Consider the following 27,793-nt stretch of genomic DNA (forward strand, 5'->3'; position numbering starts at 1 on the left):
CATTTAAAATGCTCCATGGACCCTAGTCTTCCCTGTGAACTGGTTTGCAGATCTAGAGGTGAGACCAGATTCAGGCGCGATTTTTTGGCAGGCCCACTTTACACATCCTATCTTTCTCCCTGTCATGTTAAGATTGATCAGTGGTTCATGTGTCAAAGTTTCTTCTCTTTTTTTTGGTGAGGAAGATTCCCCTGAGTAACATCTGTTGTCAATCTTCCTCTTTTTGCTTGAGGAAGACTGGCCCTGAGCTAACATCTGTGCTAATCTTCCTCTACTTTATATGTGGGACGCTGCCACAGCATGGCTTGACAAAGTGTGTAGGTCTATGCCTGGGATCCAAACTGGCAAACCCCAAGCCGCTAAAGTGGAGCACAAGAACTTAACTACTACGCCACCAGGCTGGCCCCAAAAGTTTCGTTGTTTTCTGGTCATTTTTGCATGAGAATAGGGAACTTTCTATTAAATTCGACATGCTATCTTTCCTATTTTTACAGATTGACCCTTTCCCGGGATCAGTTCCACCTCTACAATGAAATACATTAGATTCTGTTATGCACCGCATGTTGCATCCTCCCAAAATCCATAGGGTGAAGCCCGAAGTCCCAATGTGATGGTGTTTGAGAAGGGGCCTTTGGGAGGTCATTAGGGTTGGATGAGGTCCTGAGGGTGGGGCCCTCGTGATGGGATTAGTGCCCTTATAAGAGGAGAAAGGAGCAGATTTGTTCTCTCTTACAAGAGAAGACACAGCAAGAAGGCGACGGTCTGCAAGCCAGGACGTGAGTTCTCACCAGGAACCAAATCCGCCAGCATGTTGACCTTGGAGTCCCCAGCCTCCAGGACTGTGGGAAATAAAGTCCTGTTGTTTAAGCCACGTACTTTATGGTATGTTACGGCAGCCCAAGCCAACTGAGACAGATTGCAGCTAAGTTTTACCTGAGAAACTCTGAGGCCGAGGCAGAGGCAGAAGTAGGGGTAAGACCAAAACTTGGGGGAAAAAATGCTTAGTCTAGTGAAGCAGTTACTTGGCAAATTTGCCTTTTGGGGATGTGTTAACCTGTTTCTCCAGAAGAAGCTGTGTCCAGGATTCAGCATAATCATTCCCTAGCTGCGTGGCCTTGGATAAGTTACTGAATCTCTGTGTGCCTCAGTTTCCCCACTGACCTGGACTATAGAGCCATAGTAAACTTCCTCCACCCCAAACACAATGTGAGAATGAAATAACCCAACACACGTCTGCTCTCAGTAAGTGCTCAGAAATGTCGGCTATTGTTATTCCACCTCTTGAGAGTTTAGAAGATAAAGAGATAACAAATATAAGAACACTTTGAAAAAGAACTAGGCAAGCCCAAAGCGTTGCTAAAATTAATATTAAGCAAAACTGCTCTGAGTGTAGATGGTGAAATCCGGGCTCCCTGTAGTTATTGGCTGAGTCTTTGTCACAACTGTCAGTCAGCTTGCTCTACTGTTAGATTCTGAACCCAGGAGAAGCTACCAACACCATGGTCACAAACAACACCAAAGGAAAGTGAAGAGTCACTCTGATTTGCATTTCCAAAGCTCCAAACTATAGGTCCTTGTCACACAACTCCATGGCTGTCTGTGCCATTTGGGCTAAACCTGAGCCAAGTCTCTCTGCCTGGGCAGACTCTGGCAATAGCTGGCATGGTCCTTGGAGTACATTGCCTACCGGTAAATCTGGTTTTGGATGATATAACAGTATGAGGTCAAGTCAAGATGTAGGCTGGGTGCGAGGAAAATCCCCCTTTGCTGACGCTAACTGAAAGCGGGAATTACATTTCAATATCGGATATATCCAAAAGGACTATTTGTCCATGACACTAGGTAAGGTGTTCCAGCAAGTCACAATTCTACGATGTCAATTCCATAAGGGCTGGGACAAATATCTGTTTTATGTACTGCATAATTCCGGTACCTAGCCCAGAGGGTGTTTAATCAGTATTTGCTGGCTGGGTGCATCCAACATCAACAACTATGGCCAAGACTGCTCTGCCCCACCCTGAAAGCTCAGCTTCACCTCCTCACTTCCCTAAGCTCAGATGACTTTTCTAAGTTCTCCTTCCTCCAGGATTCTCACTTGTAAAAGTATACTTGTTGAAATGCTTCTGAACTAGACAGTAAACACTCTGAGAGGAGGGACCACATCCTCTGGGGTGTGGTTTTGTGGCCTGAGAAATGCTCACAAGTGCTCATGAGTGAGCTGTGATGAGCAGAGGCTGCCCGGGTAGAGGAGCAGTGGGTGTGGGATGGAGGGATGGACGCCTCCATACCCAGTCCCGCCATATACCCCTACTAAGCAGTCAGGCTCACCTAAGGAGGCCAGAGCCCTCCGCTGACCACCACAGGGCAGGGTTCCTCCTTGCCTCCACAACACAGTCCAGGAGCACCCTTCTACCTTCTTTGCATCATCCCCCAGCCATCTGGACATGCTTGAATGTACTGGTCCTAAAGGGTTAAAACAGGAGCTTAACACCATATATTATCCCAGGAAGCCGCAGGACAGGCTGGGCATGTTGAGACAAGATGGAGAAAGCCAGCATCTCCCTTTAGGCAAGAAATGTAGCAGGAAAGCAGGTTTTTAGTCCCCGGCCTTGAGGAACATGGCGGGTGAAGCAACTTCAACAATTATCCAAAGAAAGCCTAATTTAATCGGGGTCAAACCCAGTGGTCCCATCCCCAGCGCTTTCTAACATTTCCACTTAGATTTTGTGACCCAAAACTGTGTCACAAAATTTACTCCTGAAACCAATGTGATTAAAATCACTTTGTTCTGAGAATTTTAATTTCTGCTTTCCTGTTTTTAGGACTCTTGCAATAGGCTTCAGATATTTATAGAGGCCTCCTCAAGCTGATGTTTTCTCTTTCTTTACTTTTTTTAAGTAATAAGAGAATGACAAAGCTCCAGGAGCAGCAAACTATGAAGACGGAGAAGTCTACAAATACCAGTGTTGAAATCAAATAAAACTTTCTCCAGAGTGAATGATACACACCCAGTGACATACATCATCAACATTGCACTGATAGTAACCAGGCAGGCAGAAGTCAGATAACCAAGGCTCCTGCCGCCATGGATTGGGAGGTGACTTCTCTGTCCCCAAATTTGGCATGTTCTCCCTTGCCTCCTGCCATCCTCTCATGCTGTTCACCCCTGCCCAACCCCCCTTGCCAGTCCTTGCAAGGTCTTTCTGCCGGTTATATGCCTCACTGATTTCCATCCTCCTCAATCCCCCAGCCAAGAATCATGGGGCCTCATCGGGAGCCAAGCACAGCACTAAGCTGCTAAGCCCCTTACACACGTTAATCAGTTAACCTAGCAGCACAGCAGGGAGCTCCCCCAAGCAACAGCAACCCTATGCGGTCGGTGTTATTATTATTACCCTCCCCCGTCTTCTTGGAGGAGCAGACTGAGGTAGAGAGAGGTTAAATAACTTGCCCAAGGTGACATAGCTAGTGAGGGCAGAGCTGAGATGCGAGGTGAGGCTCCAGACCCCACGCTCACGTACGTCTTACATTTACAGCATTTTACATCGTACCTCTCCATTTTACCTCCCCTACCTGGCCTTGCACGGTCCACTATGGTGACTCTTGAGTTTGTTTTATCTCCCCAGAACTGAACCCATGACAGCAGGGACCACATCTTTCTTGGCCTCATATTAATATGGACCATACTCAGTGGCCTACAAATTGTTTTGCTTGGGTATCCCATAACGGGATTTGGAAAAACAATAAAGCTCATCTGTATCAGTCAGCTCAGGCTGCCATAACAGAATACCATAGACTGGGTGGCTTCAACAAGATAAATTTCTTTTTTCACAGGTCTGGTGGCTGCAAGTCTGAGATCGGGCTGCCAGGACGGTTGGGTCCTGGTGAGGGAGTTCTTCCTGGCTCGCAGACAGCTGCCTTCTCGCTGTGCGACCACATGCCATACCTCGGTGTGTGTGCTCAGAGAGACAGAGATTTCTGTCTTCCTCTTCTTATAAGGGCACTAATCTCACCATGAGAGCCCCACCCTTAGGGCTTAATCCAACTCTAATTCCTCCCAAGGGCCCCATCTCCAAATACTATCACACGGGGGGTTAGGGTTTCAACACATGAATTTGGGGGTGGGGGGTGGGGCACAGACGTTCAGTTCATACCACCCTCACACAGTTTTGAGTTATCGTTAATGTTTATCATAACTTTAAATTAGTTGCCAAAGATATCATTTCAATTGAATCTGTAAATGTAGACTTTTATAATAAAACTATTAAACCACTCTTTTAAATATATACAATGTAATGTAAACACCAGAACAATTTGAAAACCACCATCATTCCTTTAAAAATTACGCGAGAACATTTCTCATTAAGTCAGAAATTTTCTATCATTTTTTTCAAAACTGTCTTTCCATTCTATCTCAATACAATATATTTTTATGTTCAAAAGTACTTAGTTAGCTTGCCCCATTTCTCTGAAATACAGATTTTGCATATAAATTGAAATTTAATTTTTTACATTCTACTCCAAGCGTGAAAAAAATATCCCTTCTAGATTGAGTTACTATCACAATTATTATTCTAAGTGATAATTTATAATCAAACAAATATATTATAAATTTTGACAAGTTATTATTAAGCAGACGATAATTTTACTGCACAAGCATCTTTAACAAGATGGACGGGAAGGATGACTTGAAGAAGAGAAGTGTGACTTAAAGAGTCATACTGACTTGAAGAAAGGCAGTTTCCTTGACGTCAATAGTTCGATATTCCCCCGGAGACATTTTAGCCAGAGCAGAGCATCCTGCTGAGGTCCCGGTTCTGATTAAGCGGGAACGGGCCACCTGTACAGGGCTAATGACGCACCAGGGCCGCAGCACCCTGGGTTCTCAGACAGATCTGCTTTAGGAAAGAGCTGGGTTCTGAAAACTGATTCCTCTAAAATGATCTGTGCCTTCAAGCCCTTGGGCAAATCTTCAAATTCCTCCAGGAGCATGCATTCCCATTTGAAGGGCCCTGCCTTCCTTCAAACTGTCAAATGTAGGGGTTGGGGGAACCTTCACGAACCACAAGATCAACTCAGCACATCTACCTGGAATATCAGTATTCCTGGATGGAAAAGCCTGTGAGGTTCTCTGCCGTCTGGAGAAGCAGATATTGAAGTTTTAAAGCAAGAATTTGCTTCAATCAGATACACGTGGGTCACCCAGCACACAGGCCTTCAGATGAGATAATGGATGGGTGGTGCAGAGACAGGAAGGGGGAGTGTGGGTAGGAGGGAAATCAAGGCCCCCAGTAGAAGCCCCACCAAATGCTCCCCCTCTTCACTGGCTGCTCAGAAGACCCAGCCCCTAAAAGCAGCCTTGCTCCTCTCTGAGCTCCAGACAAGATTCCTTTCAATCTACTTACCCCAAGTTGAAGTTCTCACGGGCTGGTAAATGCAGTGAGCTTATTTGCAAGCCAGGGTCATATCTGCCTAGCAACCCAACGTGAAGACTAGAAGGACTCTAAATGTTGACAGAGAACAAGCAGGCCAACTTTGTACAAAGGAATCTGTTCTCATGCAAATGACCCTGAGCAAGATGGCTAGAAAAGAGAAAGCAGTGGGGATAGCTCTCAGGAGCCAATTTATTTCCCGAGAAGATGCTGAGGGACTTTTTAAGGGCATCATTATCGCCTTGCCCACCGTAAATGAAGGGCCGGAGGGCTCTGCTGACATGGGTTGCAACAGACACAACAGAAGAGGCTAAGAGGGGAGCTGAACCCTTGACTTAATTTCCAGATTTTTCTGGTTCTGTACTCCAGACTCCAAAGGTTCTTTTGTTCGGATTTAGAAGTAAACAGAGTTAGTTTTGTTGGTTGGGGGGGGGGGGGGTTGATTAGCATGGTAATACTGTGCTCTCCCTCTCTTTGCTTTCCCTGGAGGAGTGAAAACAGCAGGGGTTTTCACGCTTCGTCTGACTAAGATTGAAGGAACAAGGTAGAGCCAGCCTCTAACCAGGGCGGGCAAGAGTCATCGGTCTGTGGCTGGTAAGGCTGGGCAGAGGTTGGAATTCCAGTCACCTCGCTGTTATCCAAACACAGGTGGCAAATGTCATCTGTGGATGAGCTCTGGTTGCAAAAACGGTCAGTGTGTCCATAAACGTTGTGAAACTTCCGGTGAATACCTCCAGTGCTCTGTGCCTCAACTTTTCTTGTCTGCAAAATGGGGATGAGTGTCAATTGCAGAAGGTTGCTGATGGGCTTAAAATTAGATCATACGTATGACACTTAATACGGTGTTGGAAACGAAGCAAATATGCAAAAAATTAATAATAGGTATAATTATTATTAATAAAAATATTATTATTATTATTATTATTGTTACAGTTATGCCCCCTCCCAACAGCCAGTGGTTTCACTTGGTCAAATACTCACATGTGACTTTCCCAATCATTCATTCACCTCCAGCGCTTCTGGTATTATTTATCTAATTTTTATTTATCTAATTTTTACTTATCTAATTTTTAAAATCAAGACGCTGAAGGACTAAGATCTTTCATGACTTGCTTAGAGTCATAAATGACAGTTATAAATGGTGGGCTGCACCCCTAGGTTCTCAAGCAAGACTCAACACAGTAAATGCTGTGTCGAATTAAGTATGACATTTCCATGCTGAGTGCAGTGACAGGTCCTAATGCAGTGCAGTTAAGATCCTCAATAACAGAGATTAACTTACAGTCAGTCCTGTTTTAGTACTGCTTTTATTGTAGTATTAAAATCAGTTTCTAAAGGGGCTGGCCCCGTGGCCAAGTGGTTAAGTTCGCGCACTCCGCAGCAGGCGGCCCAGTGTTTCGTTGGTTCGAATCCTGGGCGCGGACATGGCACTGCTCATCAGACCACGCTGAGGCAGCATCCCACATGCCACAACTAGAAGAACCCACAACGAAGAATCCACAACTATGTACCGGGGGGCTTTGGGGAGAAAAAGGAAAAAATAAAATCTTTAAAAAAAAAAAATCAGTTTCTAAAGATCATTACCTGCGGAATCTTCGAAGAACAACTCCAGAAAGAATCGCTTGCAAGGTGTGCTGGAGTCAGCAGTGGGACTTGGTAAGCCATAAATAACAATAACAATAAGACCTAATGGGTCCTGAGGGCTTACCATACGCCAGTCACTTTGATCTGAAGTTTACAGGCATCTAAATTAAATCTTTCAGTTCTGGGAATGCCACCATTGTCCCCATTTTACAGTTTGGGGAACTGACGCTCTAAGAAGATGTGACTCCGACAAGGTTGCAAAGCTACTCAGTGGCCCCTGGCTGTACTGTACTGGCCGTAACGGCGGTGTACCCCAACACACCTGCTCCCACCTAACCCACGCCGGAGCTTGTTAACAGCACAGGGCGGCATTTAACTCAGCGGACCCTATCCCAAAATCATGAGAGAAATCAGGCAGCGAGCAAGGAGGGATTTTTATTAAAATTCAGATCGCCGGTTCCTCCCGGTGGCGACCCCCAGTGCACACACTCCCAAACTAGGCTCTCTTGAGTTTCTCACCTTAGAACCACATTCTCCAAACCCCAATTGCAGGGAGCAGCCGGTGCCAAAGCTGGGAGAGGAATTTGGAGAATAAGGCCTTTGCTTTCGAGCAGGTCCCAAATTGGCCCCGGGGATGTGAGGTGGAGACCAGGAAGCCAAGCCTGCGCCCCCGTGGGCTCCAAAATGCCTGGGATCCGGCACACTGCTTTGTCCCCAGGATGAGCTCTTAACCGAGGTTTCTCGTGAATCCTGTGCTGAGTCAACAGTGACCCTGGGGTCGAGGACTTAGGGATGAGGGGCACGTATTGCCTGAACATCAGGGTCCCTCCCCTACCGGGAGCTCCCCGCGGGCTAGGCAGCCATGCACCTGTGCGCACGTCGCCTTCCGCCCGGCAGGGAGGATGCGCGCGCGCCCGGGGCCGGGGATGCTGACTCAGCCTGGCGGCTCACATCCCTTCAACGCGGATGCTGTTTGTGTTGCTGCTGCTGCTCTTACAGCAAAGAGTGAAAAGCAGGGCACCCATAGCAGCCGGGCCGCTAGCTCCCTCGGGCCCATTTCGGCAGTCCCTCCCCCGCCCTAAAGGGGAACCTTGGGGGAGCACGAGTTGACGAAATTGGGGGAAGTGAGCGCTGGAGGAGGAACTGGGGTCCGCGGCGCCGCGCGCGCAGCTCACACCCAAACTGGAAGGAACCTGTTCTGCTCGCGGGGAGCGCCGCCGGGGAACAGCCCCAGCGCGCCCCCCAAGGCAAATCCCCAAATCCTCAGGGCGCGGGCGAGACTTGGCGGTGGGCGCGCCGGGGAGCTGAGGGAAGGAAAGCGGCCTGGGGACCCGCGCGCGCGCGCCCGGCTAGGGGTCCTCGCAGAGAGGGTGCAGGCGCCCCCGAACACGCCCGCGCTCCCACTGGCAGTGCGGCAGAGCGCCGGGGTCTGGTCGCGCCAGGGGTGCAGAGCCGCGCCTGGGTCGGGGAGACGGGGGTGGCGTGCCAAGGACCCCGGCGGCGTGAGCGGGGGCGGCTCCGAGCCGGACTGCGACGCCGTTACCTTCCGTGACCCCCAGCCCGGGACCTGAGCGGGCGCGCGCCCGGCGCGGCCCCGGTCCACGTGGGCCGGCGCGCGCGCGCCAGGCTGGCCCCTTCCTTGGCGGCGCTCAGCGCTCGCAGCACATGGTCGGCGGCGGCGCGCCCCCGAGGCCGGCGGAGACCGGCTGCAGCCGGTATAGGATAAGAGATAGGCAGCGACGCGGGGCCGGGGCGCGGGCAGCCGCACGCACGGCCCGGGCGCAGGCGGCCGGGGTTGGGGGCGGGGGGAGGGAGTGGCTGGGGTGTCCGAGGAGCGGGAGTGGGTGGGGGGCCGGCGCCGGGGCCGGGCGCCCGGTGCTCACCCGCCGGAGCCAACTTGGGATAGGCTAGGGCCCGCGCCCTAAGGGGTTAAACCTTTCTCATGTTACCGAGCGGCTTATAAGGAGGGGGAGGCCAAGCCTCCGCCTTATTGGGAGCCTTTTGGGGTTTATTCTCTTCCCTTCTAACTTGGTGAGTTGGTTTTATTATTTTACATGTTTAAAAGTTTGATTGTGGGGGGTGGGCTTTTTCTTTTTTTAATCTGTGTGGGGAGCTTTTTTTTTGGCGGGGAGGTTGGGGAGTCGGAGGAGACCACTAAACATCTTAACATTTTGGAAAGGTTATTCCGCAAAATATTTTTTCTGACAGTTGGGAATGCTCAAGGGCCACTGGGATGACGCGCTCTCGCCGGTGTGGACAGCTGAGAGTTGAATGTCCGTGGCCCTCTTAGAGTTGGGGTCCGGAAAATACCTAAAGGCAGACTTGGCCCTTGAGTGTCCCCGCCCCGGGTTAGGGGCTCCAGGCCGTCGGGCGAGTCGGGGGCGCCGCGCTCGGCCCCTGCGTGGATTTTCCGCATGAAGTTGCCTGCGCGTCACGAGAGCGAAATGTCAGAGGTACCTTCCCCAGGCTCGCGCGCGCATCAGGGCGGCCACGGAGGGACAGCGGGGATCCCTGTGTCCCCCAGCCCACGCACACCCCCGGGGCGGCCACCGTGGGGGAGGCAGGGGTTTCCCTGCAGAGCGCAGGTCCTGCACCTTGACCGTCAGAGCTGTCAGCTGCGGACGGCTGATCCCGCTCAACTTCCCAGGAGCCGTCAACCGCAGGAAAGCGCCCGTGTAGCCGAGCAGTTCTGTAGCGAGGGAGGATGATTTTGCAGAAGAAATGGGTTATTTCCTTCTGGATTTTTTCCTTTTTTAAAAAAACTAAACCCCCAGCGTCCGCCAGCAGACAGGTGATAGAAGTTTTAGGTGGCACGTAAAATGTCACCAAACACGGGGGGGCGTCAGTCTTAGAGAAAGCTCCTCGGAGCCAACCGGGGAAGAGCAGTTACAATTTGTCAACCTGGAAGCTGGTTTTGTTTGCACAGTTAGACACTCCATGCCAGCTCTTTCTCGAAGGAGATGGTTTCTACCCCGGGAATGAGATTTCTCAGTAATCTTAGTGTTTTGCAAATCATAGTAAGATGAGTGTCTTGTTTGCAAAAAAATACCAAGTGCTTATGCTGAAATCTCTAAATGGTGCACCTCCTCAGGCCCCAAGCATCATTACGTGGCATTTTTGGGGTCAAGAATACATCCTGCCTGGTGGATATGGGAATACCTCTTCTCATAATTAAGGGAAGGGTGGCCAAGATAGAGAGTTACACTATGTAAATAAACAATGCAGCCAAGTGGAAAGCTCCTTCTCTCTTAATGAGTACCACTAACCCTGAGTTTTCCTCCTGTGGTTTCCAAAAGAGGACTTTCCTCAGTGGAACTCCCAAGGAGGACACAAATTAGGGGCTCAGGTTTTGACGTCATGATCTTGGAAAATGGGGGAATCGGTTGTACTCAATGATTCAAAGCTGCTGAAGCAGCCCTCCAAGTTAGGTTTGGGATTTTTTTTTTTTAAATAGAGAATTCAAATGAACTTCACCTAAATACAGACTGGTTTTGACAACGGGGGCCCGGAAACAACTTGTGGAAAGCTATTCTCCAGGCTATGCCTTTAAGAAGAATGGACATTGGCAGTGCGTTTTCCAAGGCTTTGCTCACATCGGCAGCCATCACCGTTTCCATCCAAAGCCTGCATTTTGAATTTGCTCTGAACTGACCCTGGAGTAACACCTCGATGGTCTATAATAATCCAAATTTGCATTCTTCATGCCCCTGAGGCAAAGCTTTTCTCCACAAATCAAATCACAGTGAAATTCCCAGGTATAGCAGATTTCCAAGCCTGGGCAGATTACTCATTTATTTAAGGTTAAAACAACCAGATGCTCACAGGGAATACTCCAAACTCCCCAGCATACTTTGTCATTATACTTCCTTTGGAAGAACCTGAGGGTGAAGGCAAGATGACCGCCAGGGACCCCCGTTCAGAATCATAGAATTTTACAGTTGGAAGAGACCCTCAAGGCCACAGTGTTTAACCCTTGCTTTTACAGATGATGAAATTTAGGGATTAAGTGATTTCCCCAAGATTGTACAGGCAGTTAATGGTAAACAGAAATTCAACAGGTAATGCCCGAGGGCCTCAAGGAGACAAACCCACAAGCCTAGTGTCAAAGGACTCCACCAGCATGGAGAAAGCTCACAGGGTAACCCAGAGCAAGGCAGAGGCAAAGGCTGTCACGGAATCAGAGAGTCACAGGGCAGGAAGAGATCTGAGATCATCTGAGTCTAGTTCAACGCCCTGTTTGCCTGTTGGTGACACAATCAAGGAGCAGAGTGCTTTGCCCAAGGCCAAAGGGTCGCTCAACTTGCCTCACCAGTTAGATCCCACACAGTAAACGAACATATCTTCCCATCAGATAAATGCCATAAAACCAAAGCAGGCATTCTGGGATTCATAGAGGCTTCTAAGTAACAGTTCAGAATTCAGGCCTTAGTTTCCTGCTTTGTCTGTGGAGGCTGAGAGTTTGTTAAGCCAGGCGGCCTGCTGAGTGAATGGAAGAAAGGAAAGGACAGGGTCCAGGAAAGCATTTCTTCTGCATCTGGGGACTTCCTCAGTTGATGGCTGGGTTTTGTACAGATAGAGCAGTGTGGTGCTTCAGGAGCAGCCCGGGCCTCATACTTGGTTTAGTAAACTTTTATTGAGCACATACTGTGTGCCAAAACGCTGCCAGGCACTGGGTCTGAGAAGAGCGGCTGACTGCCCCGGAGGGGCCTGCCCTGTAGGCTCTTAATGCAAAATGCAGAAGTTATCATCGGGAGGGTTTAGAAACCAGGTTATTCTATTCTTATTCTATATTGTGGTCTTATCTTCAAAGCTAAATAGAATAGGACAGAAGATGCGTCAGGATGAGAAAGGCATAAACTTTGGAGTCGGAGTGGCTTCTGAGGTGTCATCTTTCCTGTATGATGTTCCCAGTAATCATAATAAGAAAGCTTCTGGCCTCCAAAAACCTGAGAAGGCAGGTGAAAGTTATATTTGGATCTTAGCTTCCAGAGAGCGGCACAGATGTAAGGCAAAGTTTAAAAAAACAAACAAAAGATTTGAACACCCAGAGGTGGCTCAGAAAATAAAGTAGAGCAACCAAAAATCTGCCATCTTCTAACCAGCTGTCTTTGCGAGAACCATCCAGCTTTTGCACTTTCCTCGGAGCTCCCAGGTTTCCTTGGGCGGCCAGGTTTGGCCTGAGGGATCATGATTAATAGGACTCAGTGCTAAATACGAAAGTGTCAGCTGTTAAAGTTGGATGGAGCCTTCAAGATTCTCGAGTCCAACCTCCTCATTTGACTAATGAGGAGCTCAGGCCCAGAGAGGTGCAGTGACTTCCTCAAGGTCACACAGTTAAATGGGGAAACAGCTCACAGACCTCTTTACATACGGAGGTCAAGAGTGTTTTTATCCTTGAAGGAAACCGTCTCCTCACTATATATAAAACACTCCCCTCCCTGGCCTTTTAGATGCTGTCCTGTAGGCTGATACAGCAGGGCCCTGGGAGGCAGGAGGTTTGATTCTGGACCGTTTCGGTCACGTCCCTTTACCTCTCTGGGGCTCAGTTTCGCCGTTTTGGAAAATGAGTAGCATTTTACAGTGAGATGGACGGAGTGAGCTCCAGATCCCCTTTCAGCTTTAACATTCTGTGATTCTGACTTCACTCCGGGGGTGCCGGTTGATGCTAATGCTGCTCATTCTGCACATCCACACCACTGATCCTAACGGGCAAAGAGAGAGTCAGATGGGTGCCCATCACCAGAACAGAAAGGCTGGCCTGACCCAGAGCCTTCTGAGCACGGGGAGGTCATTCCATCTTCATACAAGAGCAGCAGTCTAGTCCCGCTCATCTCAACGCAGTCCAGCAAAAGATGCTGTCTCTTGACCCTGCAGTGATTGTAGGCTAGAGAAAGACTCAGATTGTCTCTTTGGGGCTTTATCAATTTTATCCCAATACGTTTTTATTCAGATGGGTCCTGAGCCCTCTATTAAGACTCTAAGACCTTAGGGGTACCCTTCTGGGTTAGAACCATTGCCAACATGGCCTCGGACTTAGTAGCCACTTGGTCCTGAATGCTTGTCAGAAATGTGCCAAATCCTGGAGGGATGTGGCTGAATGGTTTTAAAATAGGATGCATTTCAGTCTTAAGGTTCCTTCTCATTAACAAAGATTTAAGTCCATTGAGGCAGAAACCATCTCTGTCTTTTTGCTGTAGTATCATCCCAGTACCTAGCATAGGGCCTGGCTCCTAGTAGGCACATTGTTGAAAACATAAATAAAAGCTGTGCGCAAGGTACTGGGGGGTGGGGTGAGGCGGGGATACAGGCCTCAGATTTTGTTTTCCATGAGCTTATAATTTAATTGAGCAAATATAATAAATGCATAAAAGTAAACAATACCCCCTTATTAAATGGCACCTGTCACATGAAGAGAGGCCCTTTGGTGGAGTCAGTGGAGGAGGCATTATGGAGGAAGGAGGATTTGATGGACCGAGGCCTTACAGGTGCCAGCTGTGGGTAGAGGGTGGGGAGCCATCCAGCCGGGAGAAAGGGCACGGCCACAGGCAAGGTGGTTAGAGACTGGAGGCCAAAGAGGAGTCCATTTTGGCCACGGCAGGTGACTCAGGTCTTAGAACAGGAAGGAATAAGGCTACAAAGATAAGTTGGGGTCCACTTATGAAGGACACTGAAAGTCAGGCTAATCAGTGGATTTTATCCTTCAGAAAGAGGAAAGAGAAAAATGTCCTGACAATGCAGCATTTCAACAAGATTATCCTACTGGACCCCTGGAGCCAGTTAAGAGGCTACTAAAGGAGTTGTGGGCTTCCTAAGGAACAATGCCAACTAATGGCCTGGGAGGGGGACGAAATGGAAGAGGTGAAGGCCAAGGACCTGAGCTGTGGGCTCACCACCTCCACTTCCCCTCCCTCCTTCCTACACCCCCTCCCTAGGTAGAAACACGATTCTAAAGCCAACATCGGGAAGGTTTTTGTGTTTTTTTGGTCTTCTAAATCTTAAGCTTACTGTTGTTGCTCATCTGGGGAGTGAATTTTGAAAGTCCAATGAAGGAGGGGTGTTGTGAAAACCTCATTTGCTGGAGGGCTCCGGGCTCCCATCTTCAATCAATTGCTTTCCATGGTGGGGAACACCAAGGACACCCTGCTCTCTAGCTGCTCAGCCCACATCTTGAGCTATGTAACTGTCCTTCCCACCTTTTCCCTTTGCCTCTCAGGAATGACACAGACCCACAAAGGCCTTTGCTGCAGAGAGCATAAGCTTCTTACAGCATCTTATGCCCTATTTTACTCAACCATATATTTAACAGTAATAGGGTAAAAAGTGAGTATATAGTCCTTTCAAAATACTAGGGTATTGTGGGAATGGTGCTATCAACAGGATGAACAATATTAATTTAGGTCAGATTTGCTGCTTTTTAAGATTTTTAGAGTAAATTCAAAATATTAGATCCTAATACCAGAAACTGGCAAGTCTACTGGATAGATGAGGTTGTGTCCTGTTATTTTTCAATTCCCCTCCATTATCAATAAAACCTGCCTTAGTCCTTGAACATGACAACTTATGGCTGGAAAAAGGATACACACACATCCTGAAAATTCACCCGTATGCAACTGTATGATTGTAGGGAATTCTTAAACTCAAGGTGAGTTGCCATTAAGAGCTCTAAGACCATGGGCTCATTTAATATTATAGATACTAATTTTTAGTTGGGCTAAAAACACATACACATCACTGTTTCAATGTGTATGTAATTGCAGAGGCTTTGAAAATGACAGTGTTGACGTGCGGGAGCCCAACGCTGAAGACTTAGGTTAAAGTCCCCTCCCTCCAGGCATTAAATATAGTGTTTCCTCTTCATTAATGGTGACACTGCACAGGTCTGCTTGTTCCAATGTTTGCTGCAGTTTGAACAAAAAAGCATAGTGAGGTCGGGGTAACTTGGTTACATTCACTGGCTGCCCAGCCCCCACAAGTCGGTAGTGCCTTATTTGAACGCTGTATTCTAGAGTACTTGTTGTGTGCACAGAAATTCAATTGCTGATAACACCCAGTGGTGATCAACTTTGAGGAACTTATTCATGCTAAACAAACTCCCAGAAGACAAGCCCCACATTTTGATTTATAGTCACATTCTGTCCACCTAGGCCCATTCACATGGGACACTAGATCATAATCAGAATGCTGTTGAGTGGGAAGTGCGATCAAGGAGAGGTACCTGAATGACATGAATAGTCAGGGGCCTCGGGCAGAGGGAGTCATAAGCACTTATCTCGTGGAAAGTGCTAGATGTACTGTCAACGTTTGCCTCTTTGCCTCCTTTTTTCTAGGCTTCATTTCTGATCAACATTCCTTACGGTCAGTTCGATCTTCCTTTACCTACCTTGTCTTCAAGTTCAAGGGCAGCATCAGTACTTGGTCTGATGGCCATTCTGTGGCCTTCAGATTGCCTCTGCATATTCTGTTCTGATTCCTTATGTTTGTCTGTTTTTCCCATTTAATTGTCACAGCTGGGAAGGTTTACTTCCAGATTCTTTGGGGGCTCCGTATACAACACAAAGATTTTTTTATATATACATTATTTTCCAAAGATTTTCTACTAACTGCACATGATTTAAATATTCATCAACCTAAGAGATGTGGTAAGTAGTTCTTATCTGTTCTGTTTGCTAAAGAGTATTAGAATCATCAACCTTCATGCTATTGCTGGTCTGAATTCTTTTTTAACTTTTTATTTCAGATTAAGAATGACCCAAAGGGAATCACAGCTTTGTTCCAGAGCCAATGTTTATACTCAAGTGCCTGATGGAGGATGGGGCTGGGTAGTGGCTGTTTCTTTTTTCTTCGTGGAAGTCTTCACTTATGGAATCATCAAGTCATTTGGGGTCTTCTTTAATGACCTCATGAACAGTTTTGATGAATCTAACAGCAGGATCTCATGGATAGTATCAATATGTGTGTTTGTCTTAACGTTTACAGGTTAGTCCATCTTTCAGCTTAAACACTCTATGAGCAAATGTGTCTTTTAATTTGCCTAACTACATGTGTGTGATGTATTTCCTTATATGGCCTGTTGGCCCTTTCTGGCCTAAATTAAATAATATCGTTTGCCAGGAGGTTGGGGATGGCAAGAGACAGGAAGCGCTGAAGGAAAAGGCCTATTTGCCAACCTTGACTGCCTTCAATTTAACACATGAGTATGTAAATTAAGAGCATTAGACACTCTTAGGATCCTGTAGATTACTTTGAGGACAACAGTAAACCCCAGTTCTATGGGAGTGTAGTCCTTTTCTAAAGAAGCAACATCAAAAGTACTTGCCGTACTAGGCCTGGTCTCATAAAAACATGCTGAGGGAACCGGTTGGAAACATGAAATGTGGCTCCATGAAGAAGAAAGATGGGGCGTGTAAAAGGTAGAGCGTAAAATTACAAATATTGTCCAGAGGGGACACTCAGAGTCCTAAACACTGGCTTCCTGGAGGATTTCACTGGTTGTCAGTGTGCAGTACTCCCAAATCCAACAGCATCAAATAAAATGGGGTTTTAGTAGAATTTTTAACATAGTGATTTTTCACTTGGTCCCCTAGTCCTAATTTGACATGCCTATGAGGTCTCAGGATGGTTCATCTGTCTGCTAGGGGTCACACCAAGGGTTTTCTGGAAGAACAAGTCTTTTGAACCCACCTCAGAAAGTTAACCAGGCTGACCTTAAACTTCCCTAACTTTACCCTAAGATACTGTCATGGAACTCTCTCTGAGGTCTTCTAAGCCCTTCTTTACATGTAGTTAGTTTTCAGCCATATAATGTCTTACAGAGGCAGTCCAGGGTTCTTTCCTATTGAGTAAAGTAGGAATTTCTCTTATTAGGCCGAATACTGTCTCCTACAAGTTTCATGGGAGAACTCCTAGTTCCAGTTTAATGGACACTTAATTTTTTAATTGTGGGATATTTACTTTCTCAGAAAGATCATTTAAATGAATTAGAACCAAAATTTTACATTTGGTAATCTAAATAAAAAGAAAATCCCGAAGCTTACCTTTTAGCTCTTTTATAACCAAAGATAATACAGTCGACAAAAAATTTCCAGTTAATACTATTATACCAGAAGATAATCCTTCTAAATGCTATTATTCTAGAAATTAATGCTTTGAGCCAACATGCTCCCTGAAAACGATGATAGTGGTTTCATTATGAGCTATATTCAATATGGTCACATGCCACATAACGACATTTCGGCCAGTGACAGACCACATTTAAGACGGTGGTCCCATAAGATTATACCATATAGCCTAGGTGTGTAGTGGGCTATACTCTCTAAGTTTGTTTAAGTGCACACTCTGATGTTCACACAATGACGACATCGCCTAACCACACATTTCTCAGAACATATCCCCATCCTTAAGCAATGTGTGACTGTATTAGTTTACATTCAGCTAACATAATAGATATGTGTGGACTAACCGCAACAAAAGTTAGGCCTTTTTTCTTCAACCCCTTCTATCCAGCATGCTCTTGTTGCTCCTCCTGCATCCCCTCTCAGTGGTTCCCTTATCTCAGTATCAATGTTAGCCTAAGTAACATATACCTAGGAAACTAATTTGCAAGAGTTAAATGTCTTAAGGGTTATAAAGCATAGATGCCACACAAATTCTAATTCGTCAGCCACTTTGAATTGTCTATCCCATAGGTATCCTTCTGGTGTACATAACTGAGAATTCACTGTACTTTCAGATCATTTTCAGAAAAGTCAAATGAAACTGAGCTAGAATTTGACCCTAATTAGAACTTTTTAAAAAAGACTATAAAGCAGTGTGTATAGAGGGGGGAAAAAAAAGATTCCAGCAATCATAGGAAAACCCATTTTTATTACAGAATTAATATAAATTAAATGCTTACCTAATTTTCTAGGTGCTCATGGTGACTCAAAATCCTTCATCTAAAAATATAGATAGAAGTTTTATACTGTTACTCTGGCTGTCTCTTTAAGGAGTCCAAAGGATATATTGTCCAATTTGAACAAAAACTAAAATAACTCTCGAGCTGACTTAAGTAACCATGGCATACAATGTATTCTGTATTTTACATCGTCTCTCCATGTTCAGGACTTAGAAGAAGGAATCTTATCAAAGCTGACGCTTACGCCTCTGAGAATTAAAATATCACTGTATATTCTTTACCGCAGCTCCCCTCTCCACCGTCCTGAGCGCCCGTTTCGGACACCGCCTGGTGGTGATGGCGGGAGGGCTGCTTGTGAGCACGGGAATGGTGGCGGCCTCCTTTGCTCAGCAGGTCTACCACATGTACATTGCGCTGGGCCTCATCTCTGGTAAGTGTGCTGCAGAACAAGGAAGGAGGGACTCCAGCCCAACGTGTCTTTCTTTCTCTCTTTCTCTTCTTTCTTTAAAATCAGTGGGGTCCCAGATCAGCGGTTTTGAAGTGGGCTGAATGGACTCCAAGGGATATGGGAACCTGCTCTCAAGAGCTTTTGTTTGATTTTTTTTTTTTTAATATTTACCAATGAGAAAGGTAACTTTTCTTTTGCAATCGTTTGCAGCCAAAAGATATCATTTTCACAACGTGAGCTCTGAATTGCTTTAGCCGGTATTTTTCCACTCGGGGTCTGAGGACCCTAAGCTGTAGGGGGCGTGCAGGGTGCTGCATTTATTCTTGGGGGTCTGAAAAAACTTTTGCCCCTTAAAAGGAGTCCGTACCCTACTCACAGATTGTATATATTTATATTATATATATTTAGTTAAGCTTTGCACACTTTTAAATTTTTCATATATTTTAGCACATATCAAAACTCATTTATTTTCAAATTAAAGTCTTATATAAAAACTATATTCAGTACCAGTTCTGTCCGTGTGAATTATATACATTTTTTTTATGTCGCTCGTTCTTGGTAAGGATTTACAAAGGATCTGTATGTAGCTGAGAGAAGAGCAAATTATTTAGAATCAGCTCCACCTTTTTTCAAATTTTATTTTTTTATTAACACGGCCATCTTTCTTGAAAGACAAGACTGTCCGGAAGTCTAGCCCTTACCCCTCCCAGCTGGGACCTCAGCTCTCTACCCTGGGGTGGCGGAGCACTGGATATGGGCAGCTTCTCCTTTCCAGGCCCCTCCTGCCCTTCGGTCACTGTCTGTAAGTCACACCTCCCCAGGACTAGCGCAGGGAAGAGGGTGGAGTGGGAAGGGAGATCAAGAAGTTACATACTTATAGGACTGCCCGGTAAAATACATAACGTAACATTTACCATTTTAACCGTTTTTAAGTGTATAGTTCCGTGGCATTAAGTATATTCACATTGTTGTACAACCATCACCACCACCTACCTCCAGAACTTTTATATCTTCCCAAACTGAAACTTCGCACCCGGTGAACACTAACTCCCCATTCCCCCTCCCCCTGCCCCTGGCAACTACTGTTCTACCGTCTGTCTATGAATTTGACTGCACTAGGGACCTCACCAAGTGGGGTCGTACAGTATTTGTCCTTTAGAGCCTGGCTTATTTCACTTAGCCTAAGGTCTTCACGTTTTATCCAGGTTGTAGCATGTCGTAGAATTTTAACGTCCTTTTTAAGGCTAAATAATGTTCCATTGTATGTATATACCATGTTTTTTGGGTTTTTTAAAATTATTTTACTGATGTTATATTGGCTTATAACTATAAATTTCAGGTGGACATTATTACATATCAGTTTCTGTATAGACTGCATCGTGTTACCACCAGTAGTCTAGTTTATTTTTTTTTTTTTTAAGATTGGCACCTGAGCTAACAACTCTTGCCAATCTTTTTTTTTTTCCTGCTTTATTCCCCAAACACCCATACATAGTTGTATATCTTAGTTGTAGATTCTTCTAGTAGTGGCATGTGAGATGCCACCTCAACGTGTCCTGCCGAGCGGTGCCATGTCTACGCCCAGGATCCGAACCCTGGGCCGCCACAGCGGAGCGCATGAACTTAACCACTCAGCCACGGAGCCGGCCCTACCAATAGTCTAGTTTTTATCCGTCACCATACATATGTGTTCCTTTACTCCTTTCTCCTGCCCTCCACTCCCTCCCTGTCTGGTAACCACCAAACTATTCTCCTTATCCATATGTTTGTTTATCTTCCACATATGAGTGAAATCATGCGGTGTTTGTCTTTCTCTCTCTGGCTTATTTTGCTTAACATAATACCCTCAGGGTCCATCCATGTTGTTCCAAATGGGACGATTTTGTCTTTTTTATGGCTGAGTAGTATTCCATTGTGTGTGTGTGTCTTGTGTGTGTAGGTAGCACATCTTTATCCATTCATCCATTGGTGGGCACTTGGGTTGCTTCCATGTCTTGGCTATTGTGAATAATGCTGCAGTGAACATAGAGGTGCATACATTTCTTTGAATTGTCGATTTCATGTTCTAATGTTCTTTGGATAAACACCCAGTAGTGGGATAGCTGGGTCATATGGTATGTCTATTAATTTTTTGAGAAATCTCCATACTGGTTTCCAGAGTGGCTGTACCAGTTTGCATTCCCACCAGCAGTGTATGAGGGTTCCCTTTTCTCCACATCCTCTCCAACATTTATTTCTTGTCTTGTTAATTATAGCCATTCTGACAAATAAGTTTTTTTTAATGCAGAAAAGTAGAGGGGAAAAAAACAGAAAAAAGTTTCTATATTCCTAGCATCCCAAAACAACTGTTGCAGCTTATCCAGACTTCTAATGAAACCCATCTTTCTTTGCTACTGCACCTCTTTCCAGAACAAATTACTGAGCTTACAGAACTTACGATTTAAAAAATGAACACAGACATCCCAGATCTTTGAATGCATCCTTCGGGCATCAGTCAGGATGTGGTTCTCACTGTTCTTTTTGACCTTCCTTCACAGGTTTGGGATACTGCTTTAGTTTTCTCCCAACTGTCACCATCCTTTCCCAATACTTTGACAAAAGACGCTCCGTGGTCACGGCCGTTGCTTCGACGGGAGAATGTTTCGCCATGTTTGGCTTCGCACCAGGTAGGTGGACCACAATGGTCCCAAATGAATGTGGAAGAGGGGAAGCCGCTCAGCTGTTCTTGCTGCACTGACTTATGCCAGCATGGGCTCCTGGGTGACTGCAGCTGTATGCATAATAAAAGGTTATTTGCCTTCTTTGCTCCAGCACATTTTTAGGATCTATCCTCCCTAACCCCCGTTTGAGGAATTCAAACACTTTAATACTAGTGCAGGTTTACAAAAATAGGGAGACACATGGTACATATTCAATGGGAGGGCTTGAAACATCTATTCCAGGGTAAATAATTTATTGACTTGGCGTTGTTCGTGCTATTATTTCTCTCCTTTGTCAAAAGAGCCATTAATATGTGAATTACTCTAACAAGCGGTAGACCGTTCACCTTGGAGACCCAGATTCATTTCCGCGCTGCCGTTTCTTGATGAATATGTCAGTGGATGGCACTTGTTCAAAGGAGATATGTGTAGAAGTATTTTGGGGTGACATGTCATAACGTCTGAAGCTTTTCAGATAGTTTAGAAAAAGGAATGTATGTGTGTGTATAAGTAGACAGAGAAAAATGTTAATTGTCGAATTGAGGTGAAGGGCGGGTAGGCACATCAGTGTCACTCTTTCCACTTTTCTATGGGTTTGGAATTTTTCAAAATAAGACCTTGAGGGGAGAACCAGTGGCTTGTGAACGCCCTGAGGGTAGAGACTGCGTCTTAGTCAGCTTCTTTCTCCAGCACTGGGCATATCTCTGGCACCCGGTAGGCACTTAAGAAATGTTAAATGGAGTAAAGAAAATTAGCCCAATTATTGCCAGATCAGCGTAAAGCACCTTGAAATACCAAACCTAGAATATTTTGCAATTCTAGGTTTTCCATAAGAATGGGGGGAACAAAAGGTATGAGCCAAAGGTATGCTGCAGAAGTAGGTGGGGCCCCCCAGGAATGCGGGGCTATCTCACTAAGCATGTCTTCTGGGCAACCAGGTAACCACCTGCTCTCACACCTGTCAGCTCCTGAAGATGAGAATACAGAGAAATGAAATGCTAATAAACATCCTTTATGCTTTCTGGGAGGATTAAGAAGATGCTTTAGGATCTTGTGGGGCCTGCGTTATCCTATTGCGCTATGGAACTATATGCTCCCTTTGGCTATATCCCTAGCCTCACATTCTGTGCCCAGCCTGCCCCTCCAGGCTGCCTCTGGTCAGCAGCCTAGGACCCAACTTGCTGGCAGGAAGGAGGAGGAGTCCAGTAGTTAAGGACACTCTATAAAATAGAAACCACAGAACTGTATCATTTAATTCTGGGTGAATTATATGTTTTATTTATTTATTTATTTTAAAAAAATTATTTTGAGGAAGATTAGCCCTGAGCTAACATCCGCCACCAATCCTCCTCTTTTTGCTGAGGAAGATTAGCACTGAGCTAAGGTCCATGCCCATCCTCCTCTATTTTACATGTGGGACACCTGCCACAGCATGGCTTGATAAGTGGTGTGTAGGTGTGCACCCAGGATCCGAACCCATGCACTCTGGGCTGCTGAGTGGAACGTGCGAACTTAACTTCTGTACCACCGGGCCAGCCCCCATACGAGCTTTTAGATTCTTAGTTTATGTTTTACTTAATCCATTACTACTAAGGACTGAATGAGTGGATATATAATGATCTAGCTCAAAGGTTGGAAATTCTCTTTTTAAAAGGCCAGATGGTAGGGCTGGCCCAGTGGTGGAGTGGTTGAGTTTGCACGCTCCACTTCGGTGGCCCAGGGTTCACAGGTTTGGATCCCGGGCGCAGACCTACACACCTCATCAAGACATGCTATGGCAGCATGCCACATATAAAATAGAGGAAGATTGGCACAGATGTTAGCTAAGGAACAATCTTCCTCAAGCAAAAAGAGGAGGATTGGCAACAGATATTAGCTCAGGGCCAATCTTCTTCAAGCAAAAAGAGGAAGATTGGCAACAGATGTTAGCTCAGGGCCAATCTTCCTCACCAAAAAAAAAAAAAAAAAAAAGGGAGGAGGAGCCAGATAGTAAATATTTTAGGCTTCATGGACTAGAAAGTATCTGTCAGAACTACTCAACTCTGCAGTTACAAAAGCAGCCGTAGACCACGTAAACAAATGAACATGGCAGCATTTCAGTCAAGCTTTGTTATCACAAACGGGCAGTGGATTAGATTTGGCCTGTAGCCTGCTGTTTGCCAAACCTTGATGTAGGTCACACACCTGTTTCACTTCTTGTGCCTCTGCCTGGCAAAATGACCCCTCTAAAGCTCTTTCGGAGACCTGACCCTGAATATTTTTGCTTATGTATAATAATCGTCATGCACATTTTCTCCTTCTTGATTCGTAAGAGCACCAAAATCTACAATAACAGATAGTACAGGTTGACTGCCTTCACACTGCTGAGTAAATTTTTACAAAAATCATTACAAAATCTGAATCCTTATGTCTTCTCAGTATTTTCTCCTGGGTCTTGAGTCCATTACTGACCTTCAGTTTTATTTCTTCTTTGCTCCCGCCTATCTAAGCAATCACAGCTCTGAAGGAGAACATTGGCTGGAGATTCAGTCTCCTCTTCGTGGGCCTACTACAGTTAAACATCGTCGTCTGCGGGGCGCTGCTAAGACCAATTATTATCAGAGGACCAGACTCACTGAAAATAACCGCCCACGAAAATCGGAAAGAAGTGCAATATATGCTTGAAAATGAGAAAACACGCACCTCAATAGATTCCATTGACTCAGGAGTGGAACTAACTACCTCACCTAAAAATGTGCCTAGTCACGCTGCCATGGAGCTGGAGCCAAAGGCTGACATGCAGCACATCTTGATGAAAACCGGTTCCAAGCAAAGCGAGAAGAAAACCCCATTACTGGACTTCTCCGTCTTGAAGGAGAGAAGTTTCATTTGTTATGCATTATTTGGTCTCTTTGCAACACTGGGATTCTTTGCACCTTCCTTGTACATCATCCCCTTGGGCATTAGTCTGGGCATTGACCAGGACCGAGCTGCTTTTTTATTATCTACAATGGCAATTGCTGAAGTTTTTGGAAGAATTGGAGCTGGTTTTGTCCTGAACAGAGAGCCCATTCGTAAAATCTACCTTGAGCTCATCTGCGTCGTCTTATTGACTGTGTCTCTGTTTGCCTTTACTTTTGCTACTGGGTTCTGGGGTCTGATGTCCTGTAGCATATTTTTTGGTTTCATGGTTGGAACGGTCGGAGGGACCCACATTCCGCTGCTCGCTGAAGATGACGTCGTCGGCATCGAGAAGATGTCTTCTGCAGCCGGAGTGTACGTCTTCATTCAGAGCATAGCAGGACTGGCCGGCCCACCCCTTGCAGGTAATTGAAACACACGAAAGACAAACCCTTGTCTACCGTCCCCTTACTGATAGTGCTAGCTTCCTGTTCGAGTCTAATTTTTAAAATCTACTGATTCTTATACTTCCATAGAATGACAGAGCTGGCAGGATTAGAGATTCCCTGAGCCAGCTCTCTTGATTTAAATATGAGGAAATTGAAGCCCAAAGAATATAAGCCAGGTCAGGATTAGAACCTGTGTCTGTGGTCCAGCCTGTCCTAGGCTTTCCCCACCACTTGCCTTGTAAATCCTAGAGGACTCGCATGGACTTTTAACCTCATTACCCTCTGACTTTTGGAGCAACAGAACTAAGGGACTTCTGTCCGTCATCTTCCCTTTTTAGGAAGGGAGTTAGGGCACTGAGCACAGGGCAGCCCTCTGCACATCCTTAACTGACTACTACAGAAAATTTCCCGGTAGGAAGGACACGGGTATGTTTCATATCTCAGACCTGGAATAGGTCCTGGAAGTTAGGTGAGCAGAAATCTTACCCAACGTGAAAACACACCTCAAGTTCGTGAACTCAAGTGAAAACAATAGCGCTCTTTCCTCTCTCAAGAATATTACCTTTTCAGAGAAGCATGCAGCTAACCATCCCGTGATTTAAATTCTCTATTAGGACAGGTTAGCTCATGAAGAACATGTTAGCGACATACCTTTCTCAGGTGCTAAGTACGTTGCATGTTCATCTGATTTATTTCTCCTCCCCCGTCTAGAAAAGATTCCTACCTTCCACACTCTTTTTTCTTTAGATAAACAAGATAAAAGAAAGCAGGCAGAGATGCTGAGAAGCTTCTGAATTGGAGGGGCACATGGGGGAGAGAGGGTTTGTGTCCATGGTGCTAACAGATGTGAATGCCCTCCCCAGGTCTGCTGGTGGACCAGAGTAAGATATACAGCAGAGCCTTCTACTCCTGCGCAGCTGGGATGTTCCTGGCCGCCGTGTGCCTCGCACTGGTGAGACCCTGTAAAAAGGGACTGTGCCCGCGTCATCAAGGAGGGAAAGCAAAGGCAGAGAGTCGTCGTGGGAAGGTTTTACAAGACATACCCGAAGACTTTCTCGAAATGGACCTTGGGAAAAATGAGCATAAAGTTCACATGAAAATGGAGCCAGTATGACCCACTTTCGTGTAACATCAGCCATCGTGTTGGCTGGGGAGGGGGATGGGGGGGACACAGGGAGGCAGAGGAGCTGACGACTCTACCCACTTTCAAAACTACATTTTAAAGGGAATGTACACGGAACACCACTACCAACATCCTTTTTTCCTTTCTTTTAAGTTTTCCTTTTTGCTTGTTTTTTAAGCCAAAACAAAATCAACCAAACACTCTTCCATACATAAATCTGGCTGTATTCGGTGGCAGCACGGAGATACAGAGAAGGACTCTTTGGTTCACATTCCAATTTTAAAAAATGACATGAATTGGCAAAGTGGTTTTAACCGCTCTCACGTGATAAATGACTATCTTATGAAACAACATGGTGCCCAGGTCATTGAAATGAAATTGGCCATTCAAAACAAAAATCTTAAATCATTTAAAAAATGTTTCATTTTCAGAAATATGAACAAATTGTTTAAAACCCTCTGAAAAATACTGAGGTTTCCATGAACAAATCATGGCCTCCCAATTTTCCAAATATCCCATGGAAATGAAGCGCAGTTGAAGAACAAACATTTGACTAATAAATAGAAATTTTAACAATATATGTAACTTGAACTTCATAAATGTGAAGATTGTCACTTCTTTTTATGGCCAGTCCTTACCAGAAGTATTTCAATATAGAGTATACAGAACGGCACTCAAAAATGTGTTTCCTGTTGCTGTTAATTATTCAGAAATATGTGATTGTCGTGTCTTTAATTTAAACCACTATTTATTATTAAGTTATTCTAGGATGATTAAAATACTCAAAAGAAATAAAATCTGAGACATAAGCAGCATTTTTACCTCCTTTCTGCAATCGTTTAAATGCCTCAAAGAATATTTCTTATCTTGTAAAGTTACTCTTATAAAAGGCCAAGTTGTAATGATTGTCCAATTTGATTAAACGCAAAATGTATGCTATTTAAAGGGGAAAAAATGAGTAGCAAATTGCCTTAGCTTTTTAAAATAATTTGTTTTATCACCTAAGAATACTTGAGGATCTTCTTTGATCAGAGTTATATTTCATTGAATTGTTGAAGCATTTCTGATTTTTTTTTTTTAAGAAAACATCTAATTGTTGAAGCATTTCTGTATTTCACTTGGGGTAGCAGAGACATTTATTTTACCGTCATGAGTTTCAAGTTGCAATTTACATCTTATATCATCCTTGATTGCTCTAAGTTGCCAGAGTTATCAGGTAACTGGTGGTTGCTGGTTTTTTTTGGAGTTACGCTACACGTATAGTATTTCTCATTTAGCATTTTCTGTAAAGAGGGCAAGTGTGAGGATAACAGGTGGGCTCCTGACTCATCCGTCCTGAGTCTCACGCCACAGGTGATGGTCATTGCTTGCTGCTCCATCTTTATTCATCTTTACTGTTAATTTATGACAACTCAGGGGGAAAAAATATAACAAGCCTAGTTTGGTTACAGGTACACACAAGCTTGAATATTTCTCTGCACTGAAATGAAAGTGGCATAGTTCATCCCCACCTGCTACATTTGTATAGCATTTTATCAGCCATAGAAATAGGACAATCTGTAAAACTTTGGGGGGTGGGGAGTAAATGACAAAGTGTCTGTCAGACACACCTACCGCAAGTGGATGTAGCAAACCTCTGTCACTGCCTGAGAAGGACTTTGAGCTGGTGGCAGTTTTGCAGACTTTTGTGACTTCAGCACTTTACATTTTTTACTATGAATGTTCAATACAATTTAATATTTATAACTAATTTCTGAGAAATCTGCTCTATGTTCATTCTGTTAACTGCATGAAAAAAATGTATGCCAATTTCAGTATGTCAGTAATCGCAGTTTTAAATGTTTGGAAGAAAATTAAAACGGGATTGCCGATTTGTTCTTTTATGTATTAGTGACATTCTGGTACTTCTAGATTTGCAATAAATGTATGGCTTTTTTATTTACAGAGACTAATTAGTTTTTTATTGACCCGTTAGCATTCATCGTTTGATCCAATTAAAGTTGTAAAAACTCAAGGAAGATTCATTTTGAATAAATAACTTTTTTTAACTTTTCTGCAAAATCTTTTAACTTTACTAGAAGACACATAAACATTTCCAAGAAGTATTTGTTGAATTATTTGTTAAATGAAAAATACATGAATGAAATGACATCATGGTGGCCACAAAGTAATAGCTAAACTTATCAATCTATATTCAGAATACTCCTGAGAACTATTCTAATCTCTAAGTAAACAGCACAGACTCTCCACGCCAGGAGCTGCCAAACTTTTTCTGTAAAGGTCC

General features: G+C 45.0%; 2 protein-coding genes across 12 annotated transcripts in view; one reads left to right on the forward strand and one right to left on the reverse strand.

The window, feature by feature from the left end:
* Window positions 1-27,793, reverse strand: part of ARSG (arylsulfatase G) — a 116,168-nt gene that overhangs the window by 84,137 nt on the left and 4,238 nt on the right. For 2 of the 8 annotated variants that reach the window (XM_008531496.2, XM_008531494.2), the window contains exons 1-2: window positions 7,536-8,770; window positions 6,060-6,194 (exon numbers count right to left, since the gene is read on the reverse strand). The exons of 3 other annotated variants lie outside the window; for them this stretch is intronic. The gene's annotated coding sequence lies outside the window, so the exon portion shown is untranslated. Of the gene's footprint in view, window positions 1-5,405; window positions 6,195-7,535; window positions 8,771-27,793 lie in introns of those variants that run through there. 3 more of the 8 variants (XM_070560149.1, XM_070560150.1, XM_070560151.1) reach the window with 3 other exon arrangements.
* Window positions 8,613-27,451, forward strand: SLC16A6 (solute carrier family 16 member 6). Of its 4 annotated transcripts, none has more exons than XM_070560157.1 (7): window positions 8,613-8,731; window positions 15,605-15,655; window positions 15,754-15,992; window positions 18,197-18,340; window positions 20,896-21,024; window positions 23,547-24,362; window positions 25,250-27,451. In XM_070560157.1, the coding sequence occupies exons 3-7, from the start codon at window positions 15,761-15,763 to the stop codon at window positions 25,498-25,500; spliced, it is 1,572 nt and encodes a 523-aa protein (XP_070416258.1). In that variant the 5' UTR covers window positions 8,613-8,731; window positions 15,605-15,655; window positions 15,754-15,760; the 3' UTR covers window positions 25,501-27,451. The 4 variants fall into 4 exon arrangements, with proteins under 4 accessions (XP_070416258.1, XP_070416256.1, XP_070416257.1 ...); XM_070560156.1 differs by lacking the exon at window positions 8,613-8,731 and adding an exon at window positions 8,913-9,047 and having other exon boundaries at window positions 15,524-15,655; XM_070560155.1 differs by lacking the exons at window positions 8,613-8,731; window positions 15,605-15,655 and adding an exon at window positions 8,828-9,047.

This window comes from Equus przewalskii, chromosome 10 (assembly GCF_037783145.1).
Source record: "Equus przewalskii isolate Varuska chromosome 10, EquPr2, whole genome shotgun sequence".
NCBI classification, from domain to species: domain Eukaryota; kingdom Metazoa; phylum Chordata; class Mammalia; order Perissodactyla; family Equidae; genus Equus; species Equus przewalskii.